At 44.3% G+C, this 15332-nt stretch overlaps 1 protein-coding gene across 1 annotated transcript in view; it reads left to right on the top strand.

The window, feature by feature from the left end:
- The first annotated feature begins 443 nt into the window (after positions 1 to 443).
- The window catches only part of WDFY2 (WD repeat and FYVE domain containing 2), a 123150-nt gene continuing 108261 nt past the window's right edge, over positions 444 to 15332 (top strand). Inside the window, exon 1 of the mRNA XM_080925987.1 lies at positions 444 to 963. Coding sequence (XP_080782113.1) covers positions 827 to 963 — 137 coding nt within the window. The 5' untranslated portion in view covers positions 444 to 826. The remainder of the gene's footprint in view (positions 964 to 15332) is intronic.

The following is a 15332-nucleotide window of genomic DNA, read 5'->3' as shown; positions in this document are numbered from 1 at the left end:
TAGATACTACTTCTGCCTCTGACTTGGGCAAGAACCCACAGAAGGCGCAGGGCTTCATTTTTACTCACACCTCTCCTGGACTGAGAAGTGGGCGTTTACTGCTTTCTAGAACAAGGACGCTGAGCATGGAGGAAACTACAACACCCAAGAGTCCATGCGGTGCTGGCAAGAGCCGCTTAACTACGGCCGACAGTACAGCGCCCTCTCCGGTGTATTATTGTTAAAACTTAGAGGCGAGTCATCTGCGCGCATGCACACTTTCGTCTCTACTAGTTTAGCATCTATCCTTCCTGCAGGCGCTTTTCCGGTCCGGCTGACGCAGGTTTTTCCCCCGCCCCATTCTCAGAGTCTGGAGAGGGTGGGGCTCTGGGCAAGCGCGTTCACAGATTTTTGAGAGGGAAGGGACGAAGCTTTGGGTGTGGAAGGTAGAGCAGAGGACGGCGGGGCGCATGCGTCCTGACGGCGCTGCGGGCCTCGGTGATGTACAGGTGGCGGGGCGGAAGTGGCTGCTGAGCTGACGCACGCGCATTGCTGCTAGTGCAGCCTCCGGAAGTGGGTTGGCCGCCCAGCGACAGGCTCCGCCCCTCCCCGCCCCCTGCTCCCCGCCCCCTACTCTCTAGGTGGCGCCGGCTTGCGGCCGGTGTGGCGGCGGTGTTGGGTTCTAGAAGCCGGAGCGGGCACATTCCCTGGACCGGAGGCAGGGTTATGGTCGCCGGCTCACGAAGGCTCGCTCCGCATCTCAGCCCGGTCCTAAACACAAGCCTGAGCATTCTCTTCAGCCACGTCCCCCGGCGCGTTCGGCTGCTCCCCGGGCGCGCCCCCTCCGATGGCGGCGGAGATCCAGCCCCAGCCACTGACCCGCAAGCCGATCCTGCTGCAGCGGGTCGAGGGGTCGCAGGAGGTGGTCAACATGGCGGTGATTGTGCCTAAGGAAGAGGGTGTCATCAGCGTCTCGGAGGACAGGTAATGACTGCTTGCCCGTGCCGCGCAGAGGTCCGGCCCTGGCTTGGTGGAAGTGTAGACCGCACCTATGGATTCTGTTCGGAGTGCGGTGGCCTTGGCCTCAGCAACTGGCTTCTGGCGAAGTCCGAGTAGCCCTTGTGTTAACAGTGCAGGAGATACCAGACCTGGTGCAGTTTAGAGGATGGGATGGGCAGAGGGAGGAGCTACCCGGCTTTGCAGGTGTTTTAGCTAAGAGAACCCTCCATGCTCCCGGATGATTTGGAGACTGCTAGTTGTTCCAGTTCTTGGTTACCCAAGAAAAACGTATTTTCTTTCTTCCATACGGTTCACCGGATCTATGTCTCTCCAGGACATCTTTCATCGAACTCAAGGACTTGTAAAATTGTGAAGGAAGTAACTTTGGGCTTCTGCGTGTGGTGCCCTCCTTTCCTAAAAGTTTGTCTTGGAGCTCAAGGGAAAGTGTCTGTCTGGATGTTGCAAGCGATCACTTTTGCACACAACTGCTTGAGTTCCTTTCCTTGGACTACTTCCTTTCCGATTGCTTAATTAGCAGAAGTAACTCTGGTTCTGCCTTCAGTATTCCTCCTTGCCTTGCGTTTTTCATTTCCAGAGGAACGCCCGCCTGAATATAGGACTAGGGTAATATATCTGAAATTACTATTTGGGTAACATCTACAAGCATTTTAGAAACAATTGTAACACGGTAGAGGTATGTAACTGTCTGAGGTTTTAGCTTCAGTCGGGTAGTTAGGTTTTCTTCCTGTAAGTTGGTACCATGGGTAGAGATATTCTCTGACTCTTAAAATTGCAAAGACAGAGCAAAAAGTGTTCACCTTAAAAAAAACATTTTAGCACCTTCTACAATGTAAATTCAAACATTTTTACTTGATTTGTTTTTTTAGGTTCTTGAATATAAAGGAAGAGTGTGTTGCATGTGTATATTACATATCTATCTATATCTGCATCATTCCTGACAAAAATGGCGCATGCTTCATTTCCTATGCAGATCTGTGGGTAAACATTGCCAACGCATGTTCATGGCTGTCAGTCCGGGAAGAACTGGAGAAACTGACGTGGATGTGGGAACCTTTTGAGATTCATAAAGAAGTCTTAAGACAGTGTTTAATTTTTTCCTTTGGTGTAACATGCTTAGACTGCATTAGACTGTTTCTGGGCTTTAAATTTTTATCGAAGAGTTATTTTTTTTTGGAATATTTTTCATAAAAACTATTGGAGGGACATATTGATAAATGTCCCTTTCCTGTACCAGAGATGAAATTGATTCCCGATTTGTAAGCAGTTCGTAAATAAGTTCATTATCCAATCAGAGGAGAAAGGTTGTCCAGACCTCAGCTCCATCATATTAGTTTAGAAACATTGGATTCCCGTCAGTGTATTTCCCTTGAAGGAAACAACTTTAGTGGCCGTAATATTCAGTTTCTAGAGAAGCTAAAGCGTATGTGCAAGACAGTGAAGAGTAAGTTTCAGTTCATCGCGGCACAGAGGAAGTGCGGTGTTTAATTATCTTTCACTTCCCCGGTTTGCAGCGTACATAAGAATTCATCTTACTATGGAGTTACTGTGAAATGGGCCTCTACTGTCATTCTGGGTCCTTGTCTCTGTGAATTTTATCACTCAGGTTGACAAGTCTCTGCTTCTTTGGGTCAGTCAACCATGAATGTAACAGTTTTAAGGCAATTTTAGTTATGGATTTCCCTAAAAGAAAGAATTGATCTGTGTTCTTGCCTTTCAAAGGCAGTGCTAGTGTCACTTGATAGGAAGATAGAATATTGATTTTCATCAACACTCACAAAACTATTACCGTTAGCTGCTTTGCCAGTTCATTACTGAACCACGAGGGTCAGCTACAAATAGCGTGCTATGGCATTGTGCTTGGGAAACCCTTCTCCATTTGGACTCGTTGTAGCCTTGATCTGCACCTTGGAAAAGAGCCTAATTTTTTTGTTTTTAACGGTGATGTACCTGTGTTCTGTCTGTTCTGTCTTCTGTGAGTTCTCCGGGGAGCGTTGTGCACCTTTCTGACTAGTGATCTGCACAGTTCCTGGCACACAGGCGTCCCTCACTACTTGCTTTATCAGTGTCTGATGTAGGACCTCCCCTGCCTACTTCTGAAAATCCAGTCCTTAACTACTGTGGATGAATTGATGTTTGCTGAGTGAGTATCGGGATGACTTGGGAAAGCCTTATGCAGACAGATAGACCTTTGTGGGGGAAGTATTGGACTAGGTGGCCTTCGACACGTTCAAACTGAGAACCCAAGTATTGCCTCAGCCTCCTTATAAGACAGTAAAGTTCGTAGTGTGTGTGTGCGCATGCGTGTGACAGTGGTGATGATGGCCAAGTCTCTTCAAGGTGCTCACAAGCTGAGTAGCAGAGATTTTACAGTATGGGTTTTGTTCTGTGTTTGTGTGGTGCTAGGGATGGAACTCTGGGCGTGTTAGGCAAGGATTCTACCACTGAGTCACTGAGCCACACCCCCAGGCCAAGACTATTACATAATAAAACTGTTACATTTAAGACAGTATTGAAAAGAGCTTTCTGGCAGGAAGAGTGGCGGCTCCACAGCCCCTATGACCTCTAAGTTCCTTTCCTTTGGAGGATTGTTACACACGAAGTACATTTTCATCCCCAGCCTTCTCTCATCAGTAAGCTGGTGGTTCTCAAATCTCCCAGCTAAAGAGTAGGTGTGAAAAGCCTTCGCTTTCACTTCACTGGGGCACAGTTGGGACAACTGGGAACTTTACTTGGTATCAAAGGAGGAAACAGGGAGAATAAAGCAGAGAGACAGTTGCCAGTTAAGCTTTCTGCCCTAATGCAGAACCTGTTCCTAGAACTCACTGGCCTTGCAGAGGCTTTGGTTGTAACTGGGTTCTAGTTACAAGGGCTACACCAAACTATGGGATCTATGGTCCCTCATTTCCCTGCTTCTTTTCAGGTTGCTCCTCCTAGACTAATGGTGTTCCAGTGGTCCTGTGTGAGACCTTCATCTGGGTCGAAGAGATGTCTCAGTGAGTGGTTAAGGGCACTTGCTGCTCTTGCAGAGGTCCCTGGTTTGATTCTCAGCACCCACATGGTGGCTTATTACTGCTTATGACCCCTGTTCCATGGAGAAATGATCTGGTGCATATACATACATGTAGGCAAAACACTAATACACATAGAAAATAAAAATAATAGCCAGTAAGTGGTGGTGCATGCCTTTAATCCCAGCACTCGGGAGCCAGAGGCAGGCAAATCTCTGAGTTTGAGGCCAGCCTGGTCTAGAATGTGTTTCAGGACAGCCAAGGCTATACAGAAAAACCCTGTCTCGAAAAATCAAAATAAATATTTAAAAAGAGGGGAAAAGTAGGTTGAAAAAGAACATCAGCACAGACCTATGTCCTGTGTTTTGGTCAAGATTTTGTAATTTACAAGGGATGTCTTATTTAGTAGAGCCTTAGGTGAAGAAAGCCAGGAAGGACCTCTGTTCAGGTATGACCTAGCCCTTAGTTAGGTTTCTATTGCTGTAATAAAGACCACAACCCAAAGCAACTTGGGAAGATTGGGCTTATTTGAAGCATGAAGTCAGGACTGGGACCTGGAGGTAGCATAAAGAAGCCTTGGAGGAGTGCTGCTTAGTGACTTGACCCAAAGCTTGCTCAACTTGCTTTCTTACACAGCTCAGGACCTGCCCATGGGTATCATGTCCACAGTGGGCTGGGCCCTTTCACACCAACCATTAATTAAGAAAATGCCATCACGGAGTTGCCCACAAGCCAGTCTGGTGAAGGCATTTAATCAGTTGAGGTTCACTTTTCCAGAAGATTCTAGCCTGTGTCAGGTTGACAAACTAATCAGCACATCTTTCCACACTCATTATATACAAACGTTAACCCAGGATAGCTGTCTTATCACAGTCTCTGCTTAGGAGTGAGGTAAGACTGGCGCAGTCTGTGCTAGTCAGAGCTGCTCTGAGTGTTGCCGTACCTCAGGGAGTTTGGAGGACGTGGCTCCAGGAGTAACTAAAACCAAAAAGGGAAGAAGAAGAAAAAAGAAAGAATCACCTGGGTGCAAACATTTGGAATTCTTTTCCTGCATACATGTGGAAACAGGGGTGGGAATGGAAACCTTGTGAGAGGGAACCTGAGGGAGGGTGGCCTAGTTTGATTCCTGCTAAAAACACTACCAAAAGTGTTTTGGGAGAGGAAAGGCTTTTGCTTCCTGGTCCAATCACAGTCAGGGCACAAGCTCCAGACTATAACTGAAGCAGAGCTTACACAGCTAAGGACTTGCCTGCCTTGGGGTGATAACTACCACAGTGGGTTGGGCCCTTCCCCATCAATCATTAATTAGGAAAATGCTACATAGACATGTCTTCAGGCCGATCTGATGGAAGCAGTTCCTCAATTGAGGTTTCCTTTCCCCAGTTGACCTTAGTTTGTGTCAAGTTGACCAAGACCAGCTAGCACAGAGGTTAAGTACTGGAAAAGGGACCTTGGGGAACTCCCTCAAACTGCTGAGACCCAGCCTTTCTGTAGCTTCCTTTAGGGTAGAACTCATGAATAATAAGGGTTACATCTCTGTAGAAGGAAATCTAATGATGCCCAGTGGCTTGTACAGAGAACTTTGTCAGATCCTTAAGTGAACTCCTGACTCTGAGTTGTAATTGCTCAGTTTCCCTAAAACAGATACTTAAAACTGAGCCTTAGAGAAACTTAGCAGCTGGGATAACCGGTCTTCCTGGGATGGAGATGCCAAGGAGCTGGGACTAAAGGGGTTTTGTTTCTTTAAAGCTTTACACTTCTAAGACTCTCAACTGCTGTGTTTCTAAGTGGCCTTATGATAGGATAAGGGCAGCGGGTATATCTTTGATGTGCCACCAGGAAATCACACCATGCAACAGATCTAGAGCAAGAGGTCTGGGTGGGGGTGAGGGGGGTAGGGAGCTGGGTTGGGGGTGTGTGGAGTGGGGGCATAAATGAGAGAGACAGAATGAACAGGACAGAGGGAATGAGAGAGAAAGAGGAAGAGAGGGGGAGGGAGAGGTGTCAGTTGATCTGTGGTGGCTGGGGCCTTGTGTGAACTGCACCTGGTGGCATCATAGCTGATGCGCTGAGTCACTGAAAGGCAGGTTGGAGGAGCATCTAATCAACACCTTAATTACTTAGTTTTATTTTGAAAAGCTAGGTTAGACTTTTTCATCTGATATATCCTCGCGGTGTGGGCTCATTTGCTGATTCTTTCATTGTGAAGTGAAGCTGTACTAATGCGTCGACCACAGTGCTGGAGTTTTATGTGCCATGCATTTTATGACACTTGAAGACGTGCACATCAGAGTTTTCCCTACAATTGCAGATGTGACAGTTGAGAACTTCTTAGATGGGTTGAAGTCCAAACTAATTTTTGACTATGTGGACTCTATTTAATGGCATGAAATTAGTGAACTCTCACCTCTGCACTAGATCGATTTTTTTTTCCGATCTGCACTAGAGATCAATCGTTTGGCACTAATACTGCTTTCAAGTCCCAACGGTTGCACTTGATGGGATTGTTGAAAGTGAGGTCTTTACTCTGCACTCAAGCCAAGCCCGGGAGTCTGCAGATGCTGAGGGCAGGGCAGCATGACCCTACGGTCCTCGTGGGAAGGCGTCTGTGTGCCATCCCCCAAGAAGGCCTTCACTGCCAGCAGCTCTGAGATGCCTGGAGTGACTGACTTTAGACTGTGTCGCAGACCCCAAAACAGAAGAGAAAGAAGATCCAGAGGACACTTGAGAGAATCATGTCCAGGCTAAGGAGACCCAAACTTTGAAGAGCAGTCCTTCTTTTTGTTTACTTAGTACTTTCCTTCCCATAACTGTTTTTGCTTTGCCTTTTGGCATAGAGAGAGGGACATTTTTCTGTCTTGATGTCATTAAGCAGGAGTTGGGAGGAGAGGGGATGCGGTTCAGTTGGGGGATCAAGTGGAGTGGGTGTGGAGCGCACACCTGGCCCTGGGAGGTGGAAGCAGAAGCTCAGTGTCAGCCCCAGCTACATATGGAGTTCATGATTTCAGACAGAAGTATTTATGTGCACTGTAGCACTAAAGTAAATGGTATACAGTGCACACTCGCTTACCTGAGACATAAAAGCCACTAAGGGGCTCTTCTGCACACTACACTGTTAGAGTATCCGTCTGTTGAAGGGGCAGCATTTTGTATGACATAGAAATTCTCCGACACACAGCCTGACTTCCTGGTGCCACTTCTGCAAGCCATTTATTTCAGTGACTTTTCACTCTGTTCAGAGGCAGGAGGCCTCTAGTTCATATGCTTTATTTAATCAATAGTAAAAATTAATCCAGGGTTCTGAGAAATAGCCAATAAGTCCAGAAGAGCAAAGGAGGTTGTTTCCTTGTCCTCTGTAGCATTTGCTGCTTTGCGCTCTTCTGTTTTTAATTTAAATTTCTTGGAAAAGAACTGGGGTGGGGGCTGAGACCAAGCCAAATCCATTTCCCCTCACGCTCAGACTGAGTCTCTCCATCTTGGAAAAGGAGGGAATTTGTGTCTCAGAACTACTTTGTGCCCTTGGGGTGCCTGGAAGAAGAGGAAGTCCTTGCAGTCACCTTACCCTGAGATCACGTGTGTGAGGAAGAATGCCGTGGTGAGGAGGAGAGTGGCATGCCTGTGTGAGATTGTCCTGGGTTCGTGGAGCAGCTGGCGAGCAGCGCTTTGGAGCTTTTGGGCAGCAGCAGTTATTCTTGGTGCAATCTTCCAGATGTATTTGTTTTGGTGCCTAATACCCAGGTGAACAGGATTCACCACATTTCTGCCTTTAGATTTTTCCTTAAATTTCAACATTTAGTTCTAGGTAGCACCTAGTCATCACCTGGGTGGGCAGAGTGATGTTTTGGAAAAACTTTATAACCACAAGTTTTAGCACCTCTCTCCAGCCCCATCTCATCCCTCCGTCAAGGAACTGGAGCAGCGAGTCAGATGGAAGCCAGCTCTGCTCTGACCTCGTCTGACTGTGGCATCTCCTGGGTTGCTGTGCTGTGAGCTGGTGGCCCTCGCATATGACAAGCACACTGCCCACATGCTTTCTGACTAATTTCCTGACCCACTGAGGTCTGGGAACCAGAGTTTGCAGTGCAGCTCTCTAGAGGGGCTGCTCAGGCCTGTTCTCCACCTTTACAGTTTCTGGTTTTGTGTTTTTTTGTTTTGTTTTGTTTTTTTTTTTTTTTTTTAAGAATATGAAACATGATCAGGAATGGTCATACATACTCTTAGTCCGAGCACTCTGTGAGTGTGGGGCAGGCCTGGTCACATAGTAAGTTCCAGGTCAGTGAGTGCTGTGTAGAGAGACTCTCTCAAAATATTCCAAAAACAAAAAGAAAAAGATATAAAATGCAGTTTAACTTGAGGGCTTATACCCTGTGAGCTAACCCCTACCCCTTGTCTTCCCTGCCTTTCTGAAATTCCCATTGTATTTCTGGAATTAATCCAGCTTGAATGGAAGTGGAGTTCACAAAACGCTGAGAATGCAGCAAGCAAGTTTGAGTACTGACTTAGTACCTGAAAAATGATGCATGTCACCTAATTGTGGATGTCATGGCTGACCTCCGTATGAGGAAACTTTTCTGCCTGGCTGGTCAGATTTCTGTAGTGCGAATCAATGTAAAGATTTTAGTGCATTTTGTTGTAACCACATTTTTAAAAAATTGAAAACAGTCCTATTTGCATATAGTATATTCTGATTACAGTTTCTCCTTCCATATTTTCTCTCACATTCTGTTCACCTCCCCACCCTTCCAACTCCAGGTTCCCCCCCTTTTTTTAATCTTAAGAAAACAGCATCTTGGGGGCTGGAGAGATAGCTCAGTGGTTAGAGCACCGACTGCTCTTCCAGAGGTCCTGAGTTCAAATCCCACAACCACATGGTGGCTCACAACCATCTGGGATCCAGTGTCCTCTTCTGGTGTGTCTGATAGCTACAGTGTTCTCCTATAAATAAAAGAAATTTAAAAAAAGAAAAAAAAACAGAATCTTTAATTTATAATGACCAACTTAATTTTAAGCAACCATAATATTTTTTCTGGAATATTCTTTTATCTTAGTAAATATAGTTACCACTACCACAGAGAATGACTGCCCGTAGCTATTAGCACAGTGACTTTTGTCATGTATCACCGTCCACCAGCGTTCCTAAGGCAGGCTTGAAAAAGAAGACTGTCATCATACATGTCCATATAATCGTCCTCACTAAAACCATGCCAGGAGCTAGCTAGTCTTTAACTGTTGTTTTGAACATGGTTTTCTTTCCGTCAGCATTCACTGATGCCCACTGTCTGCCTGGCCTGTATGTTCTGGGCCATGGCTCCCCCTGTCTCTTTCAGTTGCCTTGCTGTTCTTGCTGACTTCGAGTATGGCGTGAACTGGATTGGGAATGGGTGGTGTAGTAGAAATCATTGTCTTATTCCTGATTTTAGTGGAAGCGTTTTGAGTTTTTCTGTCCTGCAGATGTTCACAGTGGTCTTGTTGTATGTTGCCTTTATTATGTTGAGATGTGTTTCCTCTATTTCAGATTCTCTAGGATTTTTAATCAGGAAAGGATGTTGGATTTTTGTTTTCATTTAATGAGATGACCATGTGGTTTGTTTCCTGAGTCAGTTTATAAAATTGTAATAAAATAAATTTGTTGATTTATTTTTATTGAACCATCCCTGAATCTCTGTGTTGAAGCTGACTGGATCATAATGGATGATCTTTTTGATGTTCTTGAGTTCACTTGGCATATATTTTATTGTGAACTTTTGGGTCCATGTTCAGAGATATTGGCCTAAATTATTATTATTTTTTTGTTGCGTCTTTGTCTGGTCTTGATATCAGGGTAATACTGGTTTTGTAAAAAGAATTTGGAAATGTTTATATTATTATATAATAGTAAATTTTATATATTAAATATATATTACAAATATATATTAAATATAGTAATAATTTAATATAACAAACATTAAATTATTGCAGAATAATTTCAATAGTATTGGTGTTTGTTTTTCTTTGAGGGTCTGGTTGAATTTTCTGCTGAATTCTTCTGGCCTTTGCATTGCTCAATTTGGAGATTTTTAATTACTGCTTCATTTTCATTGGATGTTATGTGTCTACTTAAATAATTTATTTCCTTTTATTTTAGTGTTAATTGGCCATATACATCTAGAAGTTCATCTGTTTTAGATTCTCTAGTTCTGTGGAATACAGATCTTTAAAATGTCTTTACACATCTCTGAATCTTCTCAGCCTTTGTTGTGATGTCTCCTTTTATCTCTCACTTTATTATTTGAATCCTGGTTTCTTTCTTTTGGTTAATTTGGCTAAAGATTTTCAGGCAGTGCTAATCTTTCCAAAGAATGGTCTCTGTTTTATTAATTCTTTGTATTGTTTTTTGTTTGTTTGTTTCAATTTCATTAAGTTTATCCCTAATTTTGATGATCTCTTCCAGACTACTGTGTTTGGATATTCTTTGTTTTGTTTTTTCAAGGCCTTCAGTTGTATTATTAAATTATTAACTTGAACCCCACTTCCTTTTTTTGATGTTGCTCCTTGTTGTATTCCATAGGTGTTTACATTTTATTCAAATCTAGGAATTGTTAAATTTTCTTCTTGATTTTTTTCCTGATCCAATTGTCATTTTGTAGTGTTGGTATGTTTCTCTGTGTAGCCCTGGCTAACCCGGAACTTGGTCTGTAGACCAGGCCTCCTAAATACTTAGACTAAAGGCACGCACCATCACTGCCTGGCTGATTTCCATGGGTTTATATACATTCTTTAAGTTTTGTTGTGGTTGATACCCAGCTTCATTTCTTTGTGGTCAGATGGAATGCAGGTGTTACTTCAATTTCCCTGTGTTTGTTGTAATGCTTTATGTCCTAGTATGTGGTGGATTTTGGAGAAAGTTCATGTGCTGTTGAGAAGAATGTGTTTTGTAGTGTTGGGTGGATCATTCTGTGTCTGTTAGGTTCATTTGATTTGACATCATTCAACTCCAGAGCTTCCCTGTTTAGGCTTTTTTAAATGACCTGTTTGTTGGTGAGAGGCAGGTATTGAAATACCCACTTATCACTGTGCTGGTACTGATATAGGTGTTTGTGTATGTATGTGTGTTTTTGTATGTGTGTATGTGTGTGTTTGTTTAAAAGTCAACTACAGTTTCTTTTATGAAAATTCGTGCTCTGGTTGGTGATTATATGTTTATAATTGTAATTATCTTGGCGGATTTTTTTTACCTCTAATGAAGCTAAAATGTTTCTCCTTATTTTCTCTGACTAGTTTTGTTTGAGGTGTATTTCTTAAGATATGAGAATAGCTATATTAGCTTGTTTCTTAGTTCCATTTACTTGGAATACCATTTCCTATTCTTTTATCTTAAGGTGGTATCTACTGTTGATAGTGTGGTATGTTTCTTAGAAGCAGGTAAAAGGTGGGCCTATTTTCTAATCCAAATTGATAGTCTATGTATTTTTGCCAGAGAATTGAGACCATCAGTATTCAGAGTTACTATTGAAAGGCATGTGATTGTCTGTTCTTATTTTTTTACTTCTAGCTAGGACATACCCAAGGACATTTCCAGCTACTGGCCAAGGACACAAATCTTGGCTCCTGTTTCTAAATCTGTTTGACCAGTTTCTGCTCCCCATTCTTTCCATTGATGTCTTACTGTATCACACACTTCATTGTACTTTTCCAGACAGAGTCTCTCACTGAACCTGGAGTTCACCAATTGGCTGGCCAGTAATTTTCAGGAATTTTCTTTTCCTGCCTAACTAGCTTTGGAGTTGGTAAGTGTGTGCTGCTAAGGCAGGCACGCACAGGAGACAGTTTAGTATGCTGGGGCCCCAATTTGGGTTATGCATACTCCCTCTCTTGGAATAATGTACTTGGTAACCTACTTTTCGCTTACAAGTGCAATATATACTTATTTCCCTCCAAACAATGCATCCAACATCCTCAGAAGCACCTTAGTCTCCCACCTGTATCAGGTACATATGTGCCATTTCTCAATAATAGTGTCAGTTTTTCTTTTCTTTTTTTATTTATTTATGTGAGTACACTGTAGCTGTCTTCAGACACACCAGCAGAGGGCATCAGATTCCATTATGAGCCACCGTGTGGTTGCTGGGATTTGAACTCAGGACCTCTGGAAGAGCAGTCAGTGCTCTTAACCGCTGAGCCATCTCTCCAGCCCAGTGTCAGTTTTTCTAACCCTGATAGCAGTCAACTTTGCAGTTTCTATAAGTTTGTTCTCCAAACTAGTTTGAGGTATAGGTGTACAGTAAAACAAACTGTGTCCTCTAGTAGCATTTTTGGGAGAGTGCTCCCTTTACCTTTTTATGCCTGGTCACTCATATGTTAAAATCAGGTGCATTATAGGAAGGGGTGTGCATAGTAAGAAAAGGTATAGGACCTAATCTATCTGTAACAGTAGAGAACTCCTCAAACTATGTCCCTTAGTAGAACTAGCTCCTCTCTCTCTTTAGACCCCATATAAAGAGACCCCAGGCCTGGGCCCTAGAATGCCTTCATTCCTGTGGCCTGCTATCATTTTTGACAATGTGTTTTCTTTAATCTGTACTATTGTTTTGCTCTACGTTACCTTGATTCTTCTGCAGAGCTAAGTGTGTCCTTATTTTCAGTTCTTTGGGAAAGAGGTGCTGTGTTTAAAGATACCATGTACTAGTTAACCTTGAAAATCCATAGAGATGCCAGGTATGGGACTCGGGACCTGCCTGTAAGTTATTGGTCAGGGAAGCCCTAGGTGTACCCCAGCCTATTGCCATAGCTCTTGAGTACCTGCTGGAACTAGATGGAAAGATCCTGTTGCTGAAGATAGACACTGGTTGTAGACATATGAAGAAACCAAACAGGAACTAGTCTGAAAACTTCCTCTGCTGGTTGGCTATCATAGTGCTGGAAGGTACTGTTGGCCACGTGAGGAGAGGAGATGTCCATGATATTACCCACTGGTGAACTGACCTGCTAAGGCAAGGTATGCCCACCGGTGCAGTAGTGGCCTGGCTGTTGTAGTGAGGGGTGCTAACCAACCACTTTTGAGTTGGATTTGAGGTCTGCAGATTACAGGAAGTAATTCTTTTGCCTTGTACTGTAAGTCTGATCAAAGGCCCTAAAGGGGAGCATACTGTTGCTGTCCTACTAAATGGGCATGCTGTCAAATTGCCTTCTAAATATTTATGTTTATCCACATAGATTAGTGACTGCTGCCCTCAGCCTTGGTCAGAGAAGCTCCTTTCTGTAATGCTCAGCGGTTAATGTAGAGACCCCAGGACTAGTCAAAGTGCTGAGAATTAAGTGATCATTTAGTGCTTAACCATAAATGGGACACTTGTGTTTCGTATCTTCTCCCTCCTGGCCAGGTCTCAAGGGACATCACAGAAAAAGAGGGCAGAAAGAATTGTAAGAGGAGCCAGAGGGCAGGGAGGAGCAATGTGTAACTCCGTCCTTGGAGCTCACAGGGTCACTGCACTCATGAGCTCACTGCCCTGTGGCTGCCTGCACAAAACCAGTGCTCAATCCGGCATCGCTAGTTAGACTCGGTGGACTGCAGACAGGAGGAGGGAGGAGGGGATGACATGTGTGCGTGCGTGTGTGTGTGTGTGTGTGTGTGTGTGTGTGTGTGTGTGTGTGTGAGAGAGAGAGAGAGAGAGAGAGAGAGAGAGAGAGAGAGAGAGAGAGAGAGAGAGCGAGCACACCTTCCTGGTTTCACTGGGGAGGCAGAGGAAGATGGATCTCTGACTTTGAGGCCAACCTGCCCTACAAAGGAAGTTGCAGGACAGCCAGGGCTCTGTTATCCAGCCATCCAGCTCTACTGCAGAGTGCACAGTGTTTGTTATCCTCCCAGGAACGTCCTTTTGTGCTACAGAGGAGTCAGATGGATTTGAACTGTGGGAACATGTAGTCCTTCACATTTTCCTCGTGCCCTTGCTCCAAGTCCAGAGGTCCATTAAAATGGCCAATGTAAATCCCTCTCTGTGAAAGGTTGACTGGCTTTTGAGGTGGGGTATGTGCCACGTGTTTACTTACTGCTGTGATAACATACTTGACGGAAAAAGGACAGAGAGAGGGTTTATTTGGCTTTCAGCTTAAGAAAGAACAGTCTGTGAGGAATGGCCCGTGCCAGGAGCCTGAGCTGGCCACACCTCATCTGCGGTACCAAGTAGAGGTGAATGCTGGCGCTCAGCTCTGCCCCTCTTCACTTTCTCTTGAGCTCAGGGCCCCAGCCCAGTGTGGTGCTGCCCATCCAGAGTGATGCTTACTTCAGTCAAATCTTCCAGAAAACCCCTGACAGACACCCCAGAGCTGGTTCTGTTCTAAATCCAGCCAGGTTAATATCACGAGTGCACCCCCACCCCATCTCACTCACAGAGGGCTGGCTGCAGCCTCCAGTTGAGCTCAAGAATTGTGTTATTGTTGTCTGTGTAAAAAGAATTCTTTTAAATAGAAATGTAAACAGTGAATGAATCCGGCTGCTGTATTCCCCAATAACCACCCAGAGAAACCAAGATTTATTTCAAGCTGCATATCAATACCGAGCAGTTAAATGATCTATCATAACCCCTATGCTAATCTGGCCACCCCTCAGCGCACATGATACTTGCATATTTTATTGATCTGGCTCTTTGGGTGTCAGACGTTTTTTCTCATGGTGTCTTCTTAGACCTTCTCATTGTGTGGATCTGAAACCTCCCTCCCTCCTTCCCCTGCCCTATTTTTCCTTCTGCTCAGCCATTGGGTGGTCAGCAGTTATTGATAGGGCAGAGAATAAAGGGAAGAATGTTTACACAAACTTGAAACAGGAGATTTTTGACCTAAGCATTGCAGGGCCGTGTCCAAATTGAGACAAGATGTGAGGGCAGAGAAATAGCATTCAATTAACACAGGGAACCTTTACACACGCACAGAAGCATTATGTCTGCAGTCTGTCCTAAGCTCATTTGTCCTTCCTTAGGGTAACAGTCAACTATCTAATTCAGTCCACTGGTGGTAAATTGAATAAGCCTTTGAAAGGGAAATTTTAGCTGGGCAGTGGTATCACAAGCCTTTAATTCCAGCACTTAGGGGTTCAATGCCAGCCTGGTCCACAGGGTGAATTTCAAGACAGCTAGGGATACAGAGAGGCGAAACCCCGTCACAAAGAAAGAAAACAAGCAAATAAAAACCTCAAAAAGTCTTCAGCTGTTTTTCCCCCTCCCCATGTGTCCTGCTGAGATTGCTTCAGCACCAAGAGTCCCACAGGTGACACCCTAGTTCCCAGTTACTGAGTTCTCTGTGAAGGCAGCTCTTGATTTCTGGTTGAGGTCTTAATGATTTGATTCCCTTTCT

This window comes from Micromys minutus, assembly GCF_963924665.1.
Source record: "Micromys minutus genome assembly, chromosome: 12".
Classification (NCBI taxonomy): Eukaryota; Metazoa; Chordata; class Mammalia; order Rodentia; family Muridae; genus Micromys; species Micromys minutus.
The sequence above is the reverse complement of the archived record's forward strand: the minus strand, read 5'-3'. Positions and strand labels throughout refer to the sequence as shown.